Source organism: Nerophis ophidion, linkage group LG14 (genome assembly GCF_033978795.1).
Source record: "Nerophis ophidion isolate RoL-2023_Sa linkage group LG14, RoL_Noph_v1.0, whole genome shotgun sequence".
NCBI classification, from domain to species: domain Eukaryota; kingdom Metazoa; phylum Chordata; class Actinopteri; order Syngnathiformes; family Syngnathidae; genus Nerophis; species Nerophis ophidion.
Window position 1 is genome coordinate 15,283,743 of NC_084624.1, and position 27,803 is coordinate 15,311,545.

Consider the following 27,803-nt stretch of genomic DNA (forward strand, 5'->3'; position numbering starts at 1 on the left):
CGACGCTATGACGAGCCCACGAAGAAGTCAACTGATGACGTCACCACTGAACCAGGAAGTGCCAACGACAGTAATCTAACCAAAACAAATTAAGGCGAGACCTCAGCTAAATAATATTTGTAATTTTATTACCGAGAAACCAACACGTCTCGACATGGATGGTAAGTTAGCGTCAAAATAACTCGTTTTGTCCTCGTCAAAACGGTTGTTTTTGTGACAGATAGCCAATTTTAGCTCGTTAGCTTGGGCGAATGTTGATGTTGCTGCTACATTAGAGTACTTCAATGACGTCATGTGTCACATTGAGAGACGATTTTACTAGTAATACATTACCAATACTACTATTTACACTTCAACTAATAGTTCATTCTTACACAGTCACTCGTCTGTCATTGTATATTCTGCCCAGTGAGTGTCAAGCCTTCATAAAATGGGTGCAATCAGAGAACCACTCAAATGTTTCTGTCAAAACTTATACATGTTTTCTTTGTTTCACTGGCTCTATTTAATCCAGGGGTCACCAACCTTTTTGAAACCAAGAGCTACTTCTTGGGTACTGATTAATGCGAAGGGCTACCAGTTTGATACACACTTAAATAAATTGCCAGAAATAGCCAATTTGCTCAATTTACCTTTAATAAATAAATCTATAAATATGCATTAAAAATTGGTATTTCTGTCTGTCGTTCCGTCGTACATTTTTTTTTCTTTTACGGAAGGTTTTTTGTAGAGAATAAATGATGGACAAAAAACACTTAATTGAACGGTTTAAAAGAGGAGAAAACAGGAAAAAAATTAGAATTAAATTTTGAAACATAGCTTATCTTCAAATTCGACTCTTTAAAATTCAAAATTCACCCGAAAAAAAATGAAGAGAAAAACTAGCTAATTCGAATATTTTTGAAAAAAAAAAAAAAAACATTTTATGGAACATCATGAGTAAATTTTCCTGTTTAAGATTAATTTTAGAATTTTGATGACATGTTTTAAATAGGTTAAAATCCAATCTGCACTTTGTTAGAATATTTTACAAATGGACCAAGCTATATGTCTAACAAAGACAAATCATTATTTCTTCTACATTTCCCCCCCCCCCCCCAAATTTTTTTAAAAGAAATTCAAAAGACTTTGAAATAAGATTTAAATTTGATTCTACAGATGTTCTAGATTTGCCAGAATAATTTTTTTGAATTTTAATCATAATAAGTTTGAAGAAATATTTCACAAACATTCTTCGTCGAAAAAACAGAAGCTAAAATGAGGAATTAAATTAAAATGTATTTATTAATCTTTACAATTAAAAAAAAATACTTGAACATTGATTTAAATTGGCAGGAAAGAAGAGGAAGGAATTTAAAAGGTAAAAAGGTATATGTGTTTAAAAATCCTAAAATCATTTTTAAGGTTGTATTTATCCCTCTAAAAGTGTCTTTCTGAAAGTTACAAGAAGCAAAGTAAAAAAATAAATGAATTTATTTAAACAAGTGAAGACCAAGTCTTTCATATATTTTCTTGGATTTTCAAATTGTATTTGAGTTTTGTCTGTCTTAGAATTAAAAATGTTGAGCAAAGTGAGACCAGCTTGCTAGTAAATAAATAAAATTTAAAAAAATAGAGGCAGCTCACTGGTAAGTGCTGCTATTTGAGCTATTTTTAGAACAGGCCAGCGGGCGACTCATCTGGTCCTTACGGGCGACCTGGTGCCCACGGGCACCGTGTTGGTTACCCTTGATCTAATCTAATCCAGTGCCTGGGTTGGGTAAGTGCAAAAGAATGCAAAGAGATGCCTCTTGGGATTTTACCTGATATTATGAATTGTCTCCTCTCTGAGCTGCCACCTTACCGTGGTAGAGGAGTTTGCGTGTCCCAATGATCCTAGGAGCTATGTTGTCCGGGGGCTTTAAGCCCCCTGGTAGGGTCTCCCAAGGCAAACTGGTCCTAGGTGAGGGACCAGACAAAGAGCAGCTCGAAAACCTCTATGAAAAGTAAAAACCCACGGGAAGACCCAGGACACGTTGGGAAGACTATGTCTCCCGGCTGGCCTGGGAACGCCTCGGGATCCCCCGGGAAGAGCTAGACAAAGTGGCTGGGGAGAGGGAAGCAGACTTCCCTGCTTAGGCTGCTGCCCCCGCGACCCGACCTCGGATAAGCGGAAGAAGATGGATGGATGGATTACGAATTGTACTTCATTATGTATCACAAAATACCAATGTACAACATGGATTCCAAGTTAAACATACAAATCCCGTTTCCATATGAGTTGGGAAATTGTGTTAGATGTAAATATAAATGGAATACAATGATTTGCAAATCCTTTTCAACCCATATTCAATTGAATGCACTACAAAGACAAGATATTTGATGTTGAAACTCATAAACTTTTTTTTTTTTTTTTGCAAATAATAATTAACTTAGAATTTCATGGCTGCAACGCGTGCCAAAGTAGTTGGGAAAGGGCACTGTTACATCACCTTTTCTTTTAACAACACTCAACGTTTGGGAACTGAGGAAACTAATTGTTGAAGCTTTGAAAGTGGAATTCTTTCCCATTCTTGTTTTATGTAGAGCTTCAGTCGTTCAACAGTCCAGGGTCTCCGCTGTCGTATTTTACGCTTCAAAATGTGCCACACATTTTCGATGGTAGACAGGTTTGGACTGCAGGCGGGCCAGGAAAGTACCCACACTCTTTTTATACGAAGCCACGCTGTTGTAACAAGTGCTGAATGTGGTTTGGCATTGTCTTGCTGAAATAAGCAGGGGCGTCCATGAAAAAGATGGCGCTTAGATGGCAGCATATGTTGTTCCAAAACCTTTTAGCATTAATGGTGTCTTCACAGATATGTAAGTTACCCATGCCTTGGGCACTAATGGACCCCAATACCATCACAGATGCTGGCTTTTGAACTTGGCGTTGATAGCAGTCTGGATGGTTTGCTTCCCTTTTGGTCCGGATGACACGATGTCAAATATTTCCAAAAACAATTTGAAATGTGGACTCGTCAGACCACAGAACAATTTTCCACTTTGCATCAGTCCATCTTAGATGATCTCGGGCCCAGAGAAGCCGGCGGTGTTTCTGGATGCTGTTGATAAATGCCTTTCGCTTTGTACACCTGTGGGATGTTCCAAATAAGTGTTTGATGAGCATTCCTCAACTACATCAGTATTTATTGCCACCTTTCCCAACTTCTTTGTCACGTGTTGCTGGCATCAAATTCTAAAGTTAATGATTATTTTTTGCAAAAAAAAATGTTTATCAGTTTGAACATCAAATATTTTGTCTTTGTAGCATATTCAGTTGAATATGGGTTGAAAATTATTTGCAAATCATTGCAATCCGTTTATATTTACATCTAACACAATTCCCCAACTCATATGGAAACAGGGTTTGTACAACATGGCTTCCAATTTAAACATAGATGGAATCTTTAATGGAGGCCAGATTGAGTGATCCCCCACAGTTCAAGGAGTGTCTCACCAAATGTTAAAATTGGCTGATTATAGCGGAAAGGAGTTTAAAAAATGTAACTCAAGATTTAAGATCAGTCTTCTCTGGTTTTCTTACACAAGCACACACCTTGTTGAGGGCCAAGTGCATGGGTTATAAAGAAGTCACAGATTTTTTATGAATATCGTTGTATCATGTCCAACATTCACACATTCTACAATTCTCCACCCAAAAGTAATCTATTTATTAATCCGCTGCCAAAGTTTGCCGGAGGCCACAGCCCACAGTTTTCAAGTGATCAGAAGTGTTCACGTATCGAAACGTTTGACTCAACTGGGACTTGTGAGCTCCCCCCAAAAATCCATCCATCCATCCATCTTCTTCCGCTTATCCGAGGTCGGGTCGCAGGGGCAGTAGCCTAAGCAGGGAAGCCCAGACTTTCCTCCCCCCAGCCACTTCGTACAGCTCTTCCCGGGGAATCCCGAGGCGTTCCCAGGCCAGCCGGGAGACCTAGTCTTCCCAACGTGTCCTGGGTCTTCCCCGTGGCCTCGTACCGGTCGGACGTACCCTAAACACCTCCCTATGAGGTGTTCGGGTGGCATCCTGACCAGATGCCCCAAATGGCTCCTCTCCCGGATGGCAGAGCTTCTCACCCTATCTCTAGGGAGAGCCCCTCCACCCGGCGGAGGAAACTCATTTCGGCCGCTTGTACCCGTGAGCTTGTCCTTTCGGTCATAACCCAAAGCTTATGGCCATAGGTGAGGATGGGAACCTAGATCGACCGGTAAATTGAGAGCTTTTCCTTCCGGCTCAGCTCCTTCTTCACCACAACGGATCGATACAGCATCCGCATTACTGAAGATGCCGCACCGAGGTACTTGAACTCATCCACTGTTCAAGTCCCTCGGAGTAAGCTCCCCCCAAAAATAAAAAGTGAAATATCTCAGGTTACCCAGAATTCCTTTTTCCGGGGACATTTTTTCCATTGAAAATGAATAGGCCGTTCTTCAAAATTGCACAGTTCCAACATTTCTCAGCCGATTCGAACTGTTACAACATCCACACCCATATCAATCAATCAATCAAAGTTTACTTATTTAGGCCTTAATCACAAGTGTCTCAAAGAGCTGCACAAGCCAACACGACATCCTCTGCTCAGATCCCACATCGGGGCAAGAAAAAAACTTAACACAATGGGGTGAAATGGGAAACCTTGGAGGGGATCGCAGATGTGGGGAACTCTCCCCAACCCCCGGGCGACCGGTGCAATGGACGTCGAGTGGATCTAGTTAATAGTGTGAGAGTCCAGTACATAGTGGGGCCAGCAGGGGATCATTTTGAATGGAAACAAGTAAGCAGCCTGGAGACGTCCCCAACTGACCGACTTTGAACAGCGAGTGGGTCATCTGTGGTCCCCTAATAACCTCTCCAAGCAGGTAAGGGGGGCAGAGCAAAAAAGAGACGGCAGATCAACTGGTCTAAAAGGGGGGTATATTTAAAGGCTAGTGTATACAAATGAGTTTTAAGATGGGACTTAAATGCTTCTACTGAGGTAGCATCTCTAACTGTTACTGAGAGGGCATTCGAGAGTACTGGATCCCCAATAGAAAACGCTCTCAAGCCCGCAGAGTTTTTTTTAGGTTCTGGGAATAACTAATGAGCCGGAGTTCTTTGAACGCCAATTTCTTGCCGGGACATATGGTACATTACAATCAGCAAGATAGGATGGAGCTAGACCAGGCTTGGGCAATTATTTTGACTCGGGGGGGCAAATTTAGAGACAACAGTGTGTCTGGGGGCCGGTGTATCTATTTTTAGGAACACTAATTAAAAACCACACTCTAATGTCTGATTCAGTGCTAAAAACGTTATGACAGACCGCCTTAAAAAACGGAATTTAATTTTTCATTTGTTTACTGAATGAGACACTCAGAATGTACAGCCAAATAAAGAATGTGGGATTTACAATATTAAGAACGATAAAACACTGAATATTGACAACATATGAACCTCACCTACCCTCTCAATCTACATATTTTACAATCAAGCGAAACGTAACGAAAAAATGCAGCAAACACCACAAAATATGAACGCACAGGTAAAACAAAAAACCCCACCTACAATCTTAAATCATCACCAAGCTTTAGAACTTTGTTTTAAAAATCTCCTTCCTCATCTGTCTCCGTACTGCAAAAACTGAAATCTAAGTAAGATTAAATATCTCAAATAAGGGTGATATTTGCTTATTCTCTGTTTAATAAGATAATTCTTGTCACTAAGCTGATTTTATGTTAGTGTTTTACTTGTTTTAAGTGTTTTGGTTTTAAATGATCTCAATAAGAGATTACAGCTTGTTGCTGAGATTTGCTGACCTATATATCGAGTAAAACATGCTTGAAACTAGAATATTAACTGTTACAAAGCTGTGTCATCAACACTAACAGGCATAAAAATAATTTCTTTAAGTAATAATTTCTTATTTCAAGCATGAAAAAAAATCATGACTTTCACACATTTGTGTCTCATAATTAAAACAGATGACAGCCAAATGGACTTTGCTGTTTTATTTTCAATGAAACAATAGAAAATATGGACTCCTATAGTAGCACAGTTGTTATTAGTGTGAATATACTTATTTTAAGGTATTTTTGGGTTCATTGAGGTTAGCTAATTTTACTTGTTTTAGAAAGTTTTGACAAGCCAAATGTTCTTGTTCTATTTTCACATAATTCTACTTAGTTCAAATAATATACCTCTATTTATTTATTTTTTTATTCTTGTTTATGTACGCTGACTTTTTGTAGTGACACCCGCATTTCAGGCTGACACTGTGGAAACGCTCCCCACCCACACTGCTTGGTGCCTCATCTGAGCTGCTGTGACTTAGATGACTATAGTAACTCATTCGATTACCATAGTAACTGGTATATCGTGCAAAAGTGCAGATTCCAACCAATGAAATACTTTGTATAGTTCAAGACTTATAGTCATTTGAAAACATCAATGCACATCATAATGGCAGCTAGAGTTTCCATGTTAAAGATCTAAAAAAAATATTTGGGAATCTCCGGTGGGCCAGATTGAAAAGCGTTACGGGCCGCATGTGGCCTACGGGCCTTAATTTGCCCAGGTCTGAGCTAGACCGTTTGTGGTTTTACATATCGAACTTAAAACAAAATTCCTGGTTTTCACAGAATTCCCTAGAATTTTCTCCCATTTGACAATGAATAGGCATCATACAATCTACTGCATATCCCACCTTTCTCATCTGATTTGAACCGTTCCACACACTCCACTCATCCTGGACATTCAAGCCAGCATGTTTCCCGGTTCTGAAAATTCCGTCATTACCTGGGATTTTACAATAATTTCCCTCCATTGAAAATGAATGGGCAGTATACAAACCTCTCCACATGCCACATTTCTCAACCAATTTGAACCATTCCAACATCCACACACTCCACTCACCCAGATAATTCAAGCATTTTAGTTCCACTCATGTGTATTGGCGGCTTGGCGCACATAAGGCATTTAAATGCGATTCATACAGCAGTTGCAAATTATAGTTATCATTAGACTCCTCATTGTTTTGTTATGTTTTAAACAAAACTACTGAAGGTATTTGTACTGTTTTTCAAAATTTTTTAAATATAAATTAATAGACAAAAAATAATCCATCAAGATAGCATCAGCCAGCAAACTTCAATAGTGGCGTCAGCTATGGAACCATATCATGTAACTTACACCCTTACAAAGACATGAACAGTTTGGAATTTGTTGGGTAGGTTTTAGGGATGCACAAAAAATCGATGGGAAAAATAGCTTGATCTAGATTCGCAGTTACGATGCGAATTAATGTCTAAAAATGTTCTTTAAGAGATGTGTCACAAGCTGCAATAAAGACTCACGCTGCAATGTTGTTAGTATGACGGCCATCATTCCCTTCTTAACCCTATGTCTCCTCGCGAGATCTTACAAGCCAAGACGAGTTGGCCTCATTGAAAACACAACTTTCTTACATGCATTAATGTGTTGCATGCCATGTGTTTTACATGATCGATTATTTTGAGTGTTTCTATTAATGTCTATGAAAAAAAAATCCTCTTATACTGTTCTTCCGGGACCTTCGATTTAAAAGACTGTTGCCAAGTGCCTTTAAAGTACAACAAGACCACGAGGGTTCCAATAATTATCATACTACCGTATTTTTCAGGGTATAAGTGGCTCCGGAGTATAAGTCGCACCTGCCGAAAATGCATAATAAAGAAGGAAAAAAACATATATGTCGCACCGGAGTATAAGTCGCATTTTTGGGGGAAATTTGTTTGATAAAACCCAACACCAAGAATAGACATTTGAAAGGCAATTTAAAATAAATAAAGAATAGTGAACAACCGGCTGAATAAGTGTACGTCATATGACGCATAAATATCCAACGGAGAAGGTGCCTGGTATGTTAACGTAACATATTATGGTAAGAGTCATTCAAATAACTATAACATATAGAACATGCTATACGTTTACCAAACAATCTGTCACTCCTAATCGCTAAATCCGATGAAATCTTATACGTCTAGTCGCTTACGTGAATGAGCTAAATATTATTATTTGATATTTTACAGTAACATGTTAATAATTTCACACATAAGTCGCTCCTGAGTATAAGTCGCACCCCCGGCCAAACTATGAAAAAAACTGCGACTTATAGTCCGAAAAATATGGTAATTAAAATTCTAAACACAGCCTAGCACATTGTGTACAAAGTACTGCACTCTAATATGCACAAAGTACACATTTTTACGGAAAGTTGTGCTACAACTAAAATAACAAATACCTACTGTATATTTCCAGTCTGGTAGTAACTTGCATTTGTTTAGCATAAGAAGGGATGTAATGGACAACATAGAGCGTACAAGTAAACGTTTTAAGTTGTCCTTTGCACATGTCATAGTCTTGCAATGTCTGTTGTAGGGCTGGGCGATATGGCATTTTTTAAATATCTCAATATTTTTAGGCCATATCACGATATATAGCTCAATATTTTGCCTGAACCTTAAATTAACACTTGATGCGTATGATCACACCAGTACGAGGATTCTATGTGTCTACATTAAAACATTCTTTTTCATACTGCATTAATATATGCTCATTTTAAACTTTCAAGCACAGAGGGAAATCACAACTAAGTCAATTGACCAAAACTGTATTTATTAAACAGTTATTAAGCAGTGGCACAAAAAATGTCATTTCAAAACAGAAAGTGCAAGATTGTCAGAGACATTTTAAAACAAGCTACTAGTGCACTTTTGTGCATGATGTCAATAAGATGACATATAAAAACAGCACTAAATTAAAGTGCACTTTTTGTACAGAACGCCACAATAATAGTTTAAAACAAATAAAGTGCACTTTTGTGCATGATGTCACACAAGATATTCCAATAACCGTCAAATAAAAATTAGCTGTAAAATAGGAAATCAAATCGCTATGTGGTAGGTTACTGTGGACGTTATCTCCTTATGTTGTTGAGTATTTTTTTCATACGGTGATATGTGGTAATGCTTGCCTCTGCATTTTGTTGGTGTGAAACCGAATGGAGTTGTTGACATGCGGAGTAAACACTCTTCATTCTCTAGTAGGTGACTTTTCAAATGATGGTACATATTAGCAGTAATGCTACTTTTTTGTAGAAACGCATTTGCCACACACTTGAAATATTCCGGTTGCCTGTTCCAGTGGTTCTCAAATGGGGGTACGCGTACCCCTGGGGGTACTTGAAGGTATGCCAAGGGGTACGTGAGATTTTTTTTAAATATTCTAAAATCAGCAACAATTCAAAAATCCTTATAAATATATTCATTGAATAATACTTCAACAAAATATGAATGTAAGTTCATAAACTGTGAAAAGAAATGCAACCATGCAATATTCAGTGTTGACAGCTAGATTTTTTGTGGACATGTTCCATAAATATTGATGTTAAAGATTTCTTTTTTTTTGTGAAGAAATGTTTAGAATTAAGTTCATGAATCCATATGGATCTCGTATTACAATCCCCAAAGAGGGCACTTTAAGTTAATTATTACTTCAATGTGTGGACATCTTTATTCAGAATTGAATCACTTGTTTATTTTTTTAACAAGTTTTTAGTTAGTTTTATATCTTTTTTTCCAAATAGTTCAAGAAAGACCACTACAAATGAGCAATATTTTGCACTGTTATACAATTTAATAAATCAGAAACTAATGACATAGTGCTGTATTTTACTTCTTTATCACTTTTTTTCAACCAAAAATGCGTTGCTCTGATTAGGGGGTACTTGAATTAAAAAAAATGTTCACACGGGGTACATCACTGATAAAAGGTTGAGAACCACTGGTCTGTTCGACATATTCCCACTTGAAGCCAAACCACCGGCAGACGGTGGACCCCCTGCTGTTTTTCTTGGAAATGAATTCTTCCTTCATTTGTTACCAGATTCGCACCTTCTTCCTCTCGTATTACCACTCGCACCGCAGCTAACGTTAACCATGGTGCTACCTCTCTGCTCCGCTTGGGCGTATACGTATGTTACATATGTAAGAAGGTGCGCTTGCTGTCTGTGAGAAGGGGAGACAAGAAAGAGTGGGAAGAGCCTTTAGTGTAATTGTCAGTAATATGGACAGTAATGCCAGCAGCTAAAAGCAACTGCGTGAGAACATATACTCGAATATCACGATATAGTCATTTTCTATATTGCACGGAGACAAACCGGCAATATATCGAGTATATCAATATATCGCCCAGCCCTAGTCTGTTGTCAATAACACTCACTCTACTTAGAAGCAGAGTTGTGAAGTCAGGACATCATGAAGGTAACTTGGACAGGAAGAACAATCTGGAATGTTTTTCTCCTCTGCTTCTTAGCCTTTTTGCATCGCCTCCATTCAATTCTCTACAAACCCTCCTTGAAATGGAAAAGATTCAATCTTAGACGTATGTTTTGTATTTAGTGTGATGGATAAAGCATTCGGCTGTGCCATTGTTAATGTTGTCAATGCTCTCCTTTTGCTCTTCTACAGAAACACTTTTCCAATTAAAGGTACGTATCGAAGTATGTTTGAATGTGCTTTGCGACAATGTAATGTATTCATTTCTTTCCCTTTGTCCGCCAGTTTACCTCCAAGCAACTGGAGAGACTGGCCAAAAAGGCAGAGAAAGAATCTGAGAAGGAGCAGGCCAAAGTTAAGAAGGTGAGCAAAATCCACACATTTGTCAGTGATTTCAGTCTCCATTTCTATAGAAACACCATTTGTCAGTCAGTGTTTGGGAAATTACTTTTAAAATTATTAGTTTCTTTCTCAAAACAAGTAATTGAATTACTACCGGAATTTCTCATTAATAAATTTTATTAATTACTGTAGAAATATATATTTTTTAAATATAAAGTATAGGCAGTTAAGAGATGTTTAATGGCTAATGTGTGCCTTTTTAAAAGGCGGTACCTGTTGCCAAGCGATGTGTGACGTCAGCGAGGGTCCAGAGAGAATAGTATTAGCTCTAGCACTAGCTTGCTTTATTGTGCTAAAATATACGCTTCAGATAAAACAACGTTAAAGGCCTACTGAAACCCACTACTACCGACCACGCAGTCTGATAGTTTATATATCAATGATGAAATATTAACATTGCAACACATGCCAATACGGCCAGTTTAGTTTACTAAATTACAATTTTAAATTTGCCGCGGAGTTTCCTGTTGAAAACGTCACGGAATGATGACGCGTGTTTGTGACGTTATTGGTTGGAGGGGACATATTAGCCTAGCACCACTTACGGCTAAAAGTCGTCTCTTTTCATCGCGCAATCACACAGTATTTTGGACATCTGTGTTGCTGAATCTTTTGCAATTTGTTCAATTAATAATGGAGAAGCCAAAGTAGAAAGATGGAAGTGGGAAGCTTTTAGCCTTTAGCAACACATACAAACGGTGTTTCCTTGTTTAAAATTCCCGGAGGTGAAGCTTTACTATGGATCAGAGCGGTCAAGCTAACATGGATCATGACTACATGTCAACCGGCAGTTTTCGGAGAGAAAATTCTGATAATAAGTCGCCTCTTACCGGAGATCAGCGGAGCTTCTGTCCTGCTGCAGCTTCGTGAGAGACTGGCGTCAACACACCCGTGGACACACCCCTCCGACTATCAGATACTATTTAACTCACTAAAACACTAGCAACACAATAGAAAGATAAGGGATTTCCCAGAATTATCCTAATAAATGTGTCTAAAAACATCTGAATCGCTCCCAATGCAATCGCCTTTTTTTTTTAACTTTTTTTTTCTAGTCCTTCACTCTAAATTTCCTCATCCACGAATCTTTCATCCTCGCTCAAATTAATGGGGAAATTGTCGCTTTCTCGGTCCGAATGGCCCTTGCTGCTGGAGGCTTACAATATAAACAATGTAAGGAGCTCTACAACCGGAAACGTCACGCGCACATCGTCTGCTACTTCCGGTAAAGGCAAGGCTTTTTTATTAGCGACCAAAAGTTGCAAACTTTATCGTCGATGTTCTCTACTAAATCCTTTCAGCAAAAATATGGCAATATCGCAAAATGATCAAGTATGACACGTAGAATGAACCTGCTATCCCCGTTTAAATAATATAATCTAATTTCAGTCGGCCTTTAAAACAATCTTAGTTTTGAATTGATTAGTATTTGAATTTAAACCACATCTTTATTGAGATCTTAGAAAAGGAAACTTCATCTGTATTATCATTGTTATAATATGTATTAAAATTACAGTAAAAAGTATTTTCTGTATTTTTTGTTTCCAAATGTTTCAAAAAAACAGCACAGATGAGGACAATAATACATAAGACAGTTATGTGCAACACATTTCATTTTTTCCAATGTAACAGCTATTTTTCCGGCTAAAAACTGTTTGACAGCATGTACTTGACTGTAGAAAGATAAGATGACCATTCAGCTCTTTTTATATGAACCAACAGAGGGCGCTCCAGCTCTGCTATTGGTCAAGGTGGGCGTCAAAGTTATTTGGCTATTTGTTTCTATTCATGGATTAGCTTGAAATGTGAACTTTAACTTTTTTTATGAGTTGTCCTATTATAAGACTGAGTAAAAACAAGATGACAATCACAAAACCAACTTCCTCCTTTAGTATTTTGACATCCTCATTCACTCCACTTTTAGTACCATGGCAACATGAACATCCACACGTACAGCAATGTTAGCGTTGAATGAATGAAGAATTCAAGAAGCATATTTAGCTGCAAAAACCTCCTAAATAGCATCAATAATTCAATACCATAACTACTCGTTTGTAATAACTTCCCACAGTTGTAAATCTGCATATTCACAAGAAATGACGAGCAGTGTCACTGATTGTACAAAATATCTGCAATAGACGAGACCAGTGAGGAACATGTGAAACGGTTACCTCGGCAACCGGAGTCTGGTGTGTCAGAAGCAGCTAAGTCATAGGTGATGATCAAACTGCTTTATACAGCACAGACAATATTGGCTCCTAAAGGGGTCTATTATATTTTTTTTCTACATTTAAAACACTTCCTTGTGGTCTTCATCAGTAATTCTTAAACTGTGTTACATCGCCTTTTCTTTTAACAACACTCAATAGACGTTTGGGAACTGAGGAAACTAATTGTTGAAGCTCTGAAAGTGGAATTCTTTCCCATTCTTGTTTTATGTAGAGCTTTTGTCGTTCAATAGTCCGGGGTCTCCGTTGTCGTATTTTACGCTTCATAATGTGCCACACATTTTTGATGGGAGACAGGTCTGGACTGCCAGGAAAGTACCCGCACTCTTTTTTTTTACGAAGCCACGCTGTTGTAACACGTGCTGAATGTGGCTTGGAATTGTCTTGCTGAAATAAGCAGGGGCGTTCATGAAAAAGATAGCGGTTGCTCAGTCTTTTACAAGAAAGGATGGGGCTAAGTACACCCCTTTGTCCACAACTGCGTGAGCAAATACTCAAACAGTTTAAGAACGTTTCTCAAAGTGCAATTGCAAGAAATGTAGGGATTTTAACATGTACGGTCAAAAATATCATCAAAAGGTTCAGAGAATCTGGAGAAATCACACCACGTAAGCGGCATGGCCGAAAAGCAACATTGAATGACCATGACCTTCGATCCCTCAGACGGCACTGTATCAAAAACCGACATCAATCTCTAAAGGATATCACCACATGGGCTCAGGTACCCTTCAGAGAACCACTGTCACTAAATACAGTTTGTCGCTACATCTGTAAGTGCAAGTTAAAGCTCTACTATGCAAAGCGTAGTCCATGCAAGATGGACTGATGCAAAGTGGAAAAGTGTTCTGTGGTCTGACGAATCCACATTTCAAATTGTTTTTGGAAACATTCGACATTGTGTCATCCGGACCAAAGGGGAAGCGAACCATCTAGACTGTTATCGACGCAAAGTTCAAAAGTCAGCATCTGTGATGGTACGGGGATGTATTAGTGCCCAAGGCATGGGTAACGTACACGTCTATGAAGGCACCATTAATTCTGAAAGGTACATACAGGTTTTGGAACAACATATGCTGCCATCTAAGCGCCGTCTTTTTCAAGGACGCCCCTGCTTATTTCAGCAAGACAATGCCAAGTCACATTCAGCACGTGTTACAATAGCGTGGCTTTGTAAACAAAGAGTGCGGGTACTTTCATGGCTCGCCTGCAGTCCAGACCTGTCTCCCATGGAAAATGTGTGGCGCATTATGAAGCGTAAAATACGACAGCGGAGACCCCGGACTGTTGAACAACTGAAGCTCTACATAAAACAAGAACGGGTAAGAATTCCACTTTCGAAGCTTCAACAATTAGTTTCCTCAGTTCCCAAACGTTTATTGAGTGTTTTTAAAAGAAAAGGTGGTGTAACACAGTGGTGAACATGCCCTTTCCCAACTACTCTGGCACATGTTGCAGCCATGAAATTCTAAGTAGATTATTATTTGCAAAAAAAAAAAAGTTTCAACATCAAATATCTTGTCTTTGTAGTGCATTCAATTGAATATGGGTTAAAAAGGATTTGCAAATCATTGTATTCCGTTTATATTCACATCTAACACAATTTCCCAACTCATGGAAACGGGGTTTGTAGAATGAACTTATGCTGTCTTTAAGTTAAAATGGAATGGTAAATGTTTTTTGGTGAAAGTAATGACCACAATAATTCATGAAGTCAAGCTCAGTAGTTAAAATGATCCTTACATGTTTGTTCCTGGATACTATATCAATCAATCAATCAATCATTATTGACATAGCCCTAAATCACAAGTGTCTCAAAGGGCTGCACAAGCCACAACGGCATCCTCGGTTCAGATCCCACATAAGGGCCAGGAAAAACTTACAACCCAGTGGGATGTCAATGTGAATGACTATGAGAAACCTTGGAGAGGACCGCAGATCCTCTAGGGGAGACCGGATGCAATGGACGTCAAGTGGGTCTCGCATTATATTGTGAAAGTCCTGTTCATAGTGGATCAAACATAATAGTGAGAGTCCAGTCCATAGTGGGGCCAGCAGGAGACCATCCCGAGCAAAGACGGGTGAGCAGCGCAAAGATGTCCCCAACCGATGCACAGCCAGCATCGGTCCACCCCCGGATCCCGACCCCGGACAGCCAGCACTTCATCCATGGCCACCGGACCTGTGCCCCCACCTTCCACAAGGGAGAGGTGGACAGGAAATAAAAGAAATGGCAGATCAACTGGTCTAAAAAGGGGGTCTGTTTAAAGGCTAGAGTATACAAATGAGTTTTAAGATGGGACTTAAATGCTTTTACTCAGGTTGCATCTCTAACTGTTACCGGGAGGGCATTCCAGAGTACTGGAGCCCCTATAGAAAACATTCTATAGCCTGCAGACTTTTTCTGGGCTCTGGGAATCACTAATAAGCCAGAGTTCTTTGAACGCAGATTTCTAGCCGGGACATATGGTACAATACAATCAATCAATCAATCAATGATTATGTATATAGCACTAAATCACTCGTGTCTCAAAGGGCTGCACAAACCACAACAACATAAGGCCAAGGAAAACTCACACCCAGTGGGACGTCGGTGACAATGATGACTATGAGAAACCTTGGAGAGGACCGCATATGTGGGCAACCCCCCACCTCCCCATCCCCTCTAGGGGACCGAAAGCACTGGATGTCGAGCGGGTCTAACATGATACTGTGAAAGCTCAGTCCAAAGTGGATCCAACACAGTAGCGAGAGTCCTGTCCATAGTGGAGCCAACAGGAAACCATCCCAAGCGGAGGCGGATCCCCAGCGCAAAGATGTCCCCAGCCGATACACAGGTGAGTGGTCCATCCTGAGTCCCGACTCTGGACGAGCGGTCCATCCTGGGTCCCAACTCTGGACAGCCAGTACTTCATCCATGGCCACCGGACCGGACCCCCTCCACAAGGGAGGGTGGGACAGAGGGAAAAAAAAGAAAAGAAACGGCAGATCAACTGGTCTAAAAAGGGAGTCTATTTAAAGGCTAGAGTATAGAAATTAGTTTTAAGATGGGACTTAAATGCTTCTACTGAGGTAGCATCTCGAACTGTTACCGGGAGGGCATTCGAGAGTACTGGAGCCCGAACGGAAAACGCTCTATAGCCCGCAGACTTTTTTGGGCTCTGGGAATCACTAATAAGCCGGAGTCCTTTGAACGCAGATTTCTTGCCGGGACATATGGTACAATACAATCGGCAAGATAGGATGGAGCTAATCCGTGGAGTACTTTATACGTAATTAGTAAAACCTTAAAGTCACATTTTAAGTGCACAGGAAGCCAGTGCAGGTGAGCCAGTATAGGCCTAATATGATCAAACTTTCTTGTTCTTGTCAAAAGTCTAGCAGCCGCATTTTGTACCAACTGTAATCTTTTAATGCTAGACATGGGGAGACCTGAAAATAATACGTTACAGTAATCGAGGCGAGACGTAACAAACGCATGGATAATGATCTCAGCGTCAATAGTGGACAGAATGGGGCAAATTTTAGCGATATTACGGAGATGAAAGAAGGCCGTTTTAGTAACGCTTTTAATGTGTGACTCAAAGGAGAGAGTTGGGTCGAAGATAATACCCAGATTTGTTACCGTGTCACCTTGTTTAATTGTTTGGTTGTCAAATGTTAAAGTTGTATTATTAAATAGAGGTCGGTGTCTAGCAGGACCGATAATCAGCATTTGCATATTCTTGGCGCTGAGTTGCAAAAAGTTAGCGAACATCCATTGTTTATTTCATTAAGAAAGGCCTCCAGCTGACTACAATCCGGCGTGTTGGTCAGCTTTAGGGGCATGTAGAGTTGGGTGTCATCAGCATAACAGTGAACGCTAACACCTTATTTGCGTATGATGTCACCTGTCTAACATGCTTCTGCCTGGAGACTTTGTATGTGTAAGTAATATACAACTATCATTGTTTGATACTTGTTTGTAATAACAAATGTGTTGTTTTAGACTGCAATATTGTTCTATTAAAGACAGTTATTATGTATGTCTAGCTTGTTAGCTGTTGTGTAGCGGCTAGCTGCTTTACTTTTTGTAAATGACTTGACCTAAATACAAAACAAACCCCACCTTGTCTGTTTATTGGAGGACATTTTGATGTTAACTGGCTGTCAAGCTTTGCATGACACTGCAGGACTGCTTGTATTGGAGACATTTTACATGCATGCACATTAGAGATGCGCGGTTTGCGGTCTCATCCGCGGAGTCCGCGGGTGACATGACAAAAAAATAGATTTTAAATAGATTCAGGCGGGTGGCGGTTGAACCATTTGGAAATATATGATATACATGGTTCAGAGATCGGTAACTTTTACCGTTCAAAGAGCAATTTTGGACCTGTGTCACTTAGCGAAAAATACATTAGTTGACGTAAACATTCTCAAGTATGTCTTCCGACAGTCACCCAGTTAATAAGTATTAGGGCGTGCTATGAAGCCTTTGCCTTTGACGCCTTCTACAACATGTACAATTTTAATTGCAAGTCCAGCAATATGTTGTGTGTGGCTTCCTCTGACACACGCACACGACTGCAAGGCATACTGGGTGATACAGAGTACACTAATGGTTGTGATATAAACAATTTTAACACTCTTACTAATAGGTGCCACGCTGTGAAGCCACACCAAACAAGAATGACAAACACATTTCGGGAGAACATCCTCACAGTAACACAACATAAACGCAACACAACAAATACCCAAAATCCTTTGCATCCATGACAAACCACCCCACTAGCAGCAAACACCGCCCCCTCCTCCCCCCGTGAGTCGGTAAGGTGGGCGGGGTTGGGGGCGCGGGGGTGTAAAGTATATTCAGGAAATGTCATGGATGCAAAGGATTCTGGGTATTTGTTGTGTTGCGTTTATGTTGTGTTACTGTGAGGATGTTCTCCCGAAATGTGTTTGTCATTCTTGTTTGGTGTGGTGTCACAGCATGGTGCATATTAGTAAGAGTGTTAAAATTGTTTATATCACAACCATTAGTGTACTCTGTATCACCCAGTATGCCCTTCAATCTTGTACGTGTACCCGCGGAAGCTGCATACAACATGTTACTGGACTTGCAAACGGTTCGTACATGTTGTTGAAGGTGTCAAAGGCAATGGCTTCATAGCACGCCCTTATTCTCGTCATCTGAATGAGCGCTATCAGATATTCGCGAGAACGTTGGCGGCTCCCATTACCTTCTTTACTTTGTGACATGGGTCAAACTAGCTCTTTTACTGGTAAAAGTCGCCGACTCCGGATATATAACAACGGGCGGGCGGTTGCGGTTCTGATAAAATGTTGGTTCGGGTGGATGACGACTTTAGTGATGCGGTTGTGGATGATATAATTGCCTATCCGCGCATCTCTAATGCACATGTAATATGATCCGATCAAACTGCCATCCGATATCAATATTGGATCAGAACACCCCTAACTTAAAGCTGTACGAAAGTTTTACAGCAACAGATGATAAAATGAAAGGTCAACTTCGTACCTTTTGTACATCAAGGGAGCTTAGTGTTATAGCTCAGTGGTTCTCAAATGGGGGTACACGTACTCCTGGGGGTACTTGAAGGTATGCCAAAGGGTACGTGAGATTTTTTTTAAATATTTTTTTAAAAATTGCAACAATTCAAAAATCCTTTATAAATTTATTTATTGAATAATACTTCAACCAAATATCAAAGTAAGTTCATAAACTGTGAAAAAAATACAACAATATTCAGTGTTGACAGCTACATTTTTTGGGGATATGTTCCATAAATATTGATGTTAAAAATGTATTTTTTTGCGACGAAATGTTTCGAATTAAGTTCATCAATCCAGATGGATCTCTATTACAATCCCCAAAAGAGGGCACTTTAAGTTGAGGATTACTTCTATGTGTAGAAATCTTTATTTATAATTGAATCACTTGTTTATTTTTCAAAAAGTTTTTAGTTATTTTTATATCACTTTTTTCCAAATAGTTCAAGAAAGACCACTACAAATTAGCAATATTTTGCACTGTTATACAGTTTAATAAATCAAAAACTGATGACATAGTGATGTATTTGACTTCTTTATCTCTTTTTATCAACCAAAAAGGCTTTGCTCTGATTAGGGGGTACTTGAATTACAAAAGTGTTCACAGGGGTTACATCACTGAAAAAAGGTTGAGAACCACTGTTGTAGCTGACAAAGTAAATGAGTGTAATATCTAATCATATATCATCAATAATGAATGTATTGTATTTTTATGAATACTCTTGTGTTTTTTTTGTAACACAGGCTCTCCAACAGAAAAATGTGGAAGTTGCTCGAGTGTATGCAGAGAATGCAATCAGGAAAAAGAATGAAGGTCTGAACTGGCTGCGTATGGCGTCTCGCGTCGATGCGGTGGCTTCGAAAGTGCAGACGGCCGTCACCATGAAATCAGTATGTTAGTATTGCATTGCTAACATGCTAAATTTTAGCACGCTAATGTAAGCGTGCCAGTTTTTTAAGCACATTTTGCAGGTATTCACCCAAGAGTCATATATTTTGTTCTTTCATGCATGCCAACCGATAAAGGGGAACTGCCCTTTTTTTGGAATTTAGCCTATCGTTCACAATCATTTATGAAAAAGACATGATGATGGATGTATTTCTATGCACGGACTTTTATTTATGTTTATTTACGAGATAGAATGCATTAAAAAAAATCCATCTTCATATCTATACGCCAATATGCATCCTATCTCGTAAATAAATGTAAATAAAAGTCAGCTTATAACGAAGTCAATGGGAAGTTATCTATTCCGCTCATAAAACCCAATAAAAAATAACTTCCAAAAAGCGCTAAAAATATCCCATTTACATATTATGACTTGAATATTAAGTATTAGGGATATTGTTGTTGTTAAAGCATATTTCTTTTTTTTTTTCCTGTCCAGCGTCTCAGGCAAATCGTATAATTAATATAGATGCCCATATCGGCTGTTCAGATGTCCTTTACAAAAGAGAAGTGTAGGATACTTGTTCTCCTTTTTGAATTTGACTTTATTAAATGTATTTATATTATCATTTGGTGCTGCCGGGCAGGAGGGGATAGAAAGAAAAAAAGGAGAACTATTTCTAAAGGCGCTGTGATCACTAGTGTGTGTTCCTATGTTAACATCTTCGAGTGGTAACAAGTTCCCTCGCTTTCTTTGCTTGGGAAAATTTATTGGATATCACAAATAATGTCTTTCACCTGGGAAGTAAAAGGACAAGGATATAATCCGACATGTTGGTACACTTTGACATCCAATTTACACCCGTAAATGGCGAGAACGACAGAAAAAGAGGCTTGGTTGCACCCCCCTATTCTTCGCGAGGATTATAGAACCTTTATTTAACCAGAAAAGAAACCCATTGAGCTCAAGATCTCTTTCACAAGGGTGATCTGGCCAAGAGGTCAACAGCACATGTCACAGAGCAGTTTCAAATAGTAATATGTTAAGACATACATTTTAAAATATATAAAAGAGAACTGTATAACAATAAAGATTTACACCTTTTAAAAACACAGGCAATGTGCAAACGTCTCTAGCTGTCTGTCACTCAGGATAGAATGAAAGGCTCCAAATGGAAGTAGTTCTGTGAGTTTAAATTTCGTCTGCAATGTATTCCATGCCATAAGAGCAGCAATGCCAAAAGCTCCTCTGCCAAACTCAGTCCGTGCATGGGGAACAGTTAAAACATACAAATTGTTAGAACTTAATGCGTAAAAGCTGCTTTTTCTTTGTAACAAAGTTAGTATGGAGGCATTAAACCTAAAAGAGCCTGGTAAATGATAGTCAGCCAATGTGTGTATCGGCGTGCACTCAATGAAGATAAGTCTGACTTCATATACAGTTGACAGTGGTGGGTGAGACTACGACAGCCAGTAACAAACCTTAGTGCTGAGTGAAAAACTGTGTCCAAGGACTGAAGGCATTTAGAAGAAGCACTAAAATAAAGCACGTCTCTATAATCAATTACGGGCAAGATAGTCGCTGTCACCAATTTCTTTCTGACTTTAAGAAAAAAGCAGTTTTTATTTCTAAAAAAGAAACCAAGCTTTACCCTAAGCTTAGAAACCGAGTTGTTAATATGGGCTTTAAATGAAAGCTCCTGATCAAGCGTAAAACCCAAGTATTTGTCATTTAAGATTTGCTCTAAAGGGTTTCCATTTGATCCATCCATCTTCCTCCGCTTATCCAAGGTCGGGTCGCGGGGGCAACAGCCTAAGCAGAGAAACCCAGACTTCCCTCTCCCCAGCCACTTTGTCTAGCTCTTCCCGGGGGATCCCGAGGCGTTCCCAGGCCAGCCGGGAGACATAGTCCTCCCAACGTGTCCTGGGTCTTCCCCGTGGCCTCCTACCGGTTGGACGTGCCCTAAACACCTCCCTAGGGAGGCGTTCGGGTGGCATCCTGACCAGATGCCCGAACCACCTCATCTGGCTCCTCTCGATGTGAAGGAGCAGCGGCTTTACTTTGAGTTCCTCCCGGATGGCAGAGCTTCTCACCCTATCTCTAAGGGAGAGCCCCGCCACACGGCGGAGGAAACTCATTTCAGCCGCTTGTACCCGTGATCTTATCCTTTCGGTCATGACCCAAAGCTCATGACCATAGGTGAGGATGGGAACGTAGATCGACCGGTAAATTGAGAGCTTTGCCTTCCGGCTCAGCTCCTTCTTCACCACAACGGATCGGTACAACGTCCGCATTACTGAAGATCCACTCTTCCCTCACTCGTGAACAAGACTCCTAGGTACTTGAACTCCTCCACTTGGGGCAGGGTCTCCTCCCCAACCCGGAGGTGGCAGTCCACCCTTTTCCGGGCGAGAACCATGGACTCGGACTTGGAGGTGCTGATTCTCATTCCGGTCACTTCACACTCGGCTGCAAACCGATCCAGTGAGAGCTGAAGATCCCGGTCAGATGAAGCCATCAGGACCACATCATCTGCAAAAAGCAGAGACCTAATCCTGCGGTCACCAAACCAGAACCCCTCAACGCCTTGGCTGCGCCTAGAAATTCTGTCCATAAAAGTTCTGAACAGAATCGGTGACAAAGGACAGCCTTGGCGGAGTCCAACCCTCACTGGAAATGTGTTCTACTTACTGCCGGCAATGCAGCCCATTTTTCTTCAAGTGCCTCCTTAGTGTGCATTTTGAAACAGCCACACCACAATTTTTCAGAGTCCTGTACTTCAGCTGAAGTTATTTGTGGATTTTTCTTTGCATCTCGAAAAATTTTCCTAGCTGGTGTGGCTGAAATGTTTGCCAGTCCACCTGAATCCCTCATTTTCCATTTCTTAATCAGCGTTTGAACACTGCTGATTGGCATTCTCTATTCTTTGGATATCTGTTTATGCCCCTTTCCTGTTTTATGCAGTTCAATTACCTTTTCTTGCAGATCCTTTGACAATTATTTTGCCTTCCCCATGACTCAGAATCCAGAAACATCAGTGCAGCACTGGATGAAAGATGCAATGGTCTGTCAGAAGCCCAGAAACTCACTTACTTTTTATACACACACATTAATTTCAAACAAACATGTCTCAGGTGAGGATTGGAACCTTGATTAGCCATGCAAACCTGTTTTTGTCAACTGTTGTGCATGTTATCAGATCAAAGTCACTGGGTTATGTTAACTTTTGCTCAGGGTCATTTGGGTACTTTCTTTTGTCATTTTGATTTAAAAAGAGTGAACACAGTTGTTTGCCAATAAATAGTTTCAGACAACCATTAAGCATGAGTGGAGGAAATGTTTTTGTGTTATTATTCATATTCTCTGAAGAATGGCCAAGAAATCCTAAATTCTCCAAGGGTATGTAAACTTTGTGGATAACAAGGTGTTTGATTTCTTGTGATACAGGTGACTAAAAACATGAGCCAGGTGACCAAGGCCCTGGACAAAGCTCTCCACTCTATGGACCTCCAAAAGGTCTCTGTTGTCATGGATAAGTTTGAAAGCCAAGTCCAGAACCTGGATGTCCACACCTCGGTAAGTGCCCATGGAAGCACGCATGTTGTAACTTTTGATCACACGACATCTTTCCCACTCCCAGGTGATGGAGGACTCCATGAGCTCAGCAATGACACTAACCACGCCGCAGGAACAGGTGGATGACTTGATCCACCAAATAGCAGAGCAGAACGGTCTGGAGGTGATGGACCAGCTGGACAAGTTGCCCGCAGGAGCCACCTCGGTGGGTGCAGAGAGTTCCCGCGCCCAGGAGAAGGAAGACCAGCTTTCTAGACGGTAATAACAATCACCACTTTCACTTTACAAACGGGCCTGGAATCAAAGATGACGCACGACAGAACTAAGTATACTTCTATTTTGTTCCTTTCTTTACTCCTGTTTCCAAAAGTCAGAAAAAACTACAGATGTCCGCTATTATCGCCCGATAAATGCTTTCGATTGTAATATGGGTTTCAAAAAGTAAAATATATGACTTTTTAAAACGCAGCTGTGTACACGGACGTAGGGAGAAGTACAGAGCGCCAATAAACCTTAAAGGTGCCTTTGCGTGCCAGCCCAGTCACATAATATCTACGGCTTTTCACAAACACAAGTGAATGCAAGGCATACTTGGTCAACAGCCATACAGGTCACACTGAGGGTGGCTGTAAAAAAACTTTAACACTGTTACAAATATGTGCCACACTGTGAATCCACACCAAACAAGAATGACAAACACATTTCGGGAGAACAGCCGCACCGTAAAACAACATAAACACAACATAACAAATACCCAGAATCATTTGCAGTACTAACTCTTCCGGGACGCTACAATATACCCCTCCCCCCCAATACCGCCCACCTCAACCCCCATCCCCCATATACGGAGGTCTCAAGGTTGGCAAGTATGCAAAACTGTACTGAATAAATTATGTGTTGTTTTTTTTGTTTAAAGTTTTGGTTGGATTATGGAATCTGTATAAAAGCAGCTTCCATGGAATGCTCAGTCATTCACAAACATGAATGAGGCGAGGGTCACCTCTTTGTGAACGAATGCGTGAGCAAATTGTCCAACAGTTTAAGAACAACATTTCTCAACCAGCTATTGCAATTTGCAATAGCTGGTTGAGAAATTGCAATTTGCAATTTAGGGATTTCGCCATCTACAATCCGTAATACCTTCAAAAAGTTCAGAGAATCTGGAAAAATCATTCCACGTAAGCCATGATATTATGGACATTCGATCCCTCAGGCGGTGCTACAACAAAAAGCGACATCAGTGTGTAAAGGACATCACCACATGGGCTCAGGAACACCTCAGAAAACCACAGTCAGTAACTACAGTTCGTCGCTACATCTGTAAGGGCAAGTTGAAACTCTACCATGCAAAGCGAAAGCCATTTATCAACAATGAGTTTATAGTAGGTGTGTGAATGATCAACAATCAATATTATTGGCAGAAATAGAGGGCCCCAAAACCAAATTTTGCCTAGGGCCCCATGGAAGCTTGGTGAGAGGAGGGTAAAGGTAACCTAATTTCATTTTTATAGGGTTCTAATTATGTAAAAAAAAAAAAAAAATGTATTTAGAAGGTACTGCATTAAAAAGCGATATCAGTGTGTAAAGGATATCACCACATGGGCTCAGGAACACTTCAGAAAACCACAGTCAGTAACCACAGTTTGTCGCTACATCTGTCAGGGCAAGTTGATACTCTACCATGCAAAGCGAAAGCCATTCATCAACAATGAGTTTATAGTAGGTGTGTGAATGATCAACAATCAATATTATTGGCAGAAATAGAGGGCCCCAAAACCAAATTTTGCCTAGGGCCCCTTGGAGGCTTGGTGAGAGGAGGGTAAAGGTAACCTAATTTCATTTTTATAAGGTTCTAATTATGTAAAAAAAAAAAAAAAAAAACATATTTAGGAGGTACTGCGTCAAAAAGCAATATCAGTGTATAAAGGATATCACCACATGGGCTCAGGAACACTTCAGAAAACCACTGTCAGTAACTACAGCTGGTCACTACATCTGTAAATGCAAGTTAAAACTCTACCATGCAAAGCGAAAGCCATTTATCAACAATGAGTTTATAGTAGGTGTGTGAATGATCAACAATCAATATTATTGGCAGAAATAGAGGGCCCCAAAATCAAATTTTGCTTAGGGCCCCTTGGAGGCTTGGGGAGAGGAGGGTAAAGGTAACCTAATTTCATTTTTATAGGGTTGTAATTATGGAAAAAAAGAAAAAAACATATTTAGAAGGTACTGCATCAAAACGCAATATCAGTGTGTAAATGATATCACCACGTGGGCTCAGGAACACTTCAGAAAAGCAATGTCAGTAACTACAGTTGGTCGCTACATCTGTAAGGGAAAGTTAAAACTCTACAATGCAAAGCAAAAGCCATTCATCAACAATGAGTTTATAGTAGGTGCGTGAGTGATCAACAGTTAAGATTATTGGCAGAAATAGAGGGCCCCAAAAACAAATTTTGCCTAGGGCCCCATGGAGGTATGGTGAGAGGAGGGTAAAGGTAACCTAATTTCATTCTTATAGGGTTGGTATTATGTAGAAAAAAACGCATGTAGAAGGTACTGCATCAAAATGCGATATCAGTGTGTAAAGGATATCACCACATGGGCTCAGGAACACTTCAGAAAACCACTGTCAGTAACTACAGTTGGTCGCTACATCTGTATGGGCAAGTTAAAACACTACAATGCAAAGCAAAAGCCATTCATCAACAATGAGTTTATAGTAGGTGTGTGAATGATCAACAATCAAGATTATTGGCAGAAATGACGGGCCCCAAAACCAAATTTTGCCTAGGGCCCCATGGACGCTTGGTGAGAGGAGGGTAAAGGTTGCCTAATTTCATTTTTTATAGGGTTGTAATTATGTTAAAAAAAAAAAAAAAAAACGTATTTAGAAGGCCGTTTGCTGTTTTTTATATATTTATTTATAATATTTTTCCCCCATGTCTTTTTCTTTTCATTCGTGTGTTGCAGGTTGGCAGCCCTGCGGAACTGAGAGGCAACAAACAAAGCCAGCCTCTGGTGGTGGGAGAACTTTCTGTATTTGTGCTCGACCATTACACACACACACACACACACACACACACACGGTAACCTGAGTTTACCTATAAAACTCAGGTGTATCCTCCTCTTTTGTTTCTGTATGTCATTTAACCCTCCATAATGTTCCTTCTTTCTATTTTATACAATAAGTTGTGTGCTCTCAACATCCAAACTGTTTTTTCAACTCCTTTACAGCGTAGGTGTCCAAAGCGTGTAAATGCACTTAATGAACTGAGCATGTCAAGGCTGGAAAGGTTTTTCAACGGGTGGAAAGATGCTCTCCAGCCTTCCCTCAATAATACACTTACGTGGTCAGCGATAACCCAAACTAACACGTTTGTTGCAGAGGTCAATAAAAAGGTGTTAGCCAGGAAATAGTTCGCATGTCCACAGGTGTTGCATTTGGACACCACCCACTGGAGTTCCTGCATGTAAAACTTGATGATGAAGGACATGTTATTAATATTGACGCTGCACAATCCTCGCTTAGTACACTCAGTTTTTTTACCAAATTTACGCCTTCATCCATACTCGAAATGCCTATGATTGGGCGACGCTCGCTCTTCTCCTGACAGTGCCTGAAGGAAAAGTGATGATGCTAAAACACACGCGATGATGCTATGTGCTTCTTTCGGACAAATTCCTTATTCAAAGCTTGTTGTCTGACATCCCACAGGTTCAGCTTTTATTTTGTAGATGTGTATAGAGCAGGCCTGGGCAATTATTTTGACTCTGGGGCCAAATTTAGAGGGGAAAAAAATGTGTCTGGGGGCCAGTATATCGGATTTTTAGGAACACTTATACAAAACCTCACTAATGTCTGGTTGAATGTTAAAAACATTATGACCGCCTGAAAAAACGGAATGGAATTTTGCATATGTTTTGCTGGATGAGACACCCGGAATGTACATGAAAATAAAGAACGTGGGATTTACAATATTAGCTACGACCGATAAAACACTGAATATTGACAACATGAACGTCACACACCCTCTCGATCGACATATTTTACAATCAAGCAAAATGGAACAAAAATGCAACATACACAGCGAAATATGAACGCCAAGGGTAAAAAAATAAACCTACCTACAATCTGATATATCTGATATATCACTAAGCTTTAGAAGTTTGTTGTAAAAATCTCCTTTTTTACAACATTTCAGGCTGACACTGTTGAAACGCTCCACTCCCACAGTGCTTGGTGCCTCATCTGAGCTGCTGTGACTTAGATTACCATAATAACTAATGAAATTACCATAGTAACTAATGAAATTACCATAATAACTAATTACATTACCATAGCAACTAGTATATCATGCAAAAGCCCAGTTTCCAAACATTGAAATACTTTATATAGTTCAAAACTTACAGCCATTAGAAAACATCATAATGGCAGCTACACTTTGCATCTTTAAAGATCTGAAAAAATTATTAGGGGATGTCTGGTGGGCCAGATTGAAAAGCTTAATGGGTTGAATGTGGCCCCCAGGCCTTAACTTGCCCAGGTCTGGTATAGAACCTAAATGCTGTCTTTAAGAGCAGCATATATTGAAAGACATCAAAAGGGTTTACAACACGCACATTTTTCTTGTTGTTTGAACTACTGAGTCGTTATTTTTCTGTCACATTTAAAAAGCTTCTTTTCCTTCTCTGGGGAAGCCAGGCCTTGACTTTCTTGTGCTTCATTCAAAGCAAAGGAAGGTTGTTTTTTTTCCCCCTGACTTTTTACGCTGACATCAGGACTTTGCTGCACTTTCAATGATGTTTTGGAAATAAAACATGATCTTCAAACCTC

General features: G+C 39.9%; 1 protein-coding gene across 1 annotated transcript; it reads left to right on the top strand.

The window, feature by feature from the left end:
- Nucleotides 1-27,803, top strand: LOC133568183 (charged multivesicular body protein 1a). Its single transcript, XM_061919935.1, has 7 exons — nt 1-161; nt 10,510-10,529; nt 10,603-10,680; nt 19,242-19,388; nt 22,835-22,963; nt 23,028-23,221; nt 25,940-27,803. Exons 1-7 carry the CDS (start codon nt 155-157, stop codon nt 25,959-25,961), a joined length of 597 nt encoding a protein of 198 aa, XP_061775919.1. The 5' UTR covers nt 1-154; the 3' UTR covers nt 25,962-27,803.

Coding starts and splice junctions, on each gene's coding strand:
- LOC133568183 (XM_061919935.1), top strand. Junction 10,681..19,241: donor AGCAGGCCAAAGTTAAGAAG/GTGAGCAAAATC, acceptor TTTGTAACACAG/GCTCTCCAACAGAAAAATGT. Junction 23,222..25,939: donor GAAGACCAGCTTTCTAGACG/GTAATAACAATC, acceptor CGTGTGTTGCAG/GTTGGCAGCCCTGCGGAACT.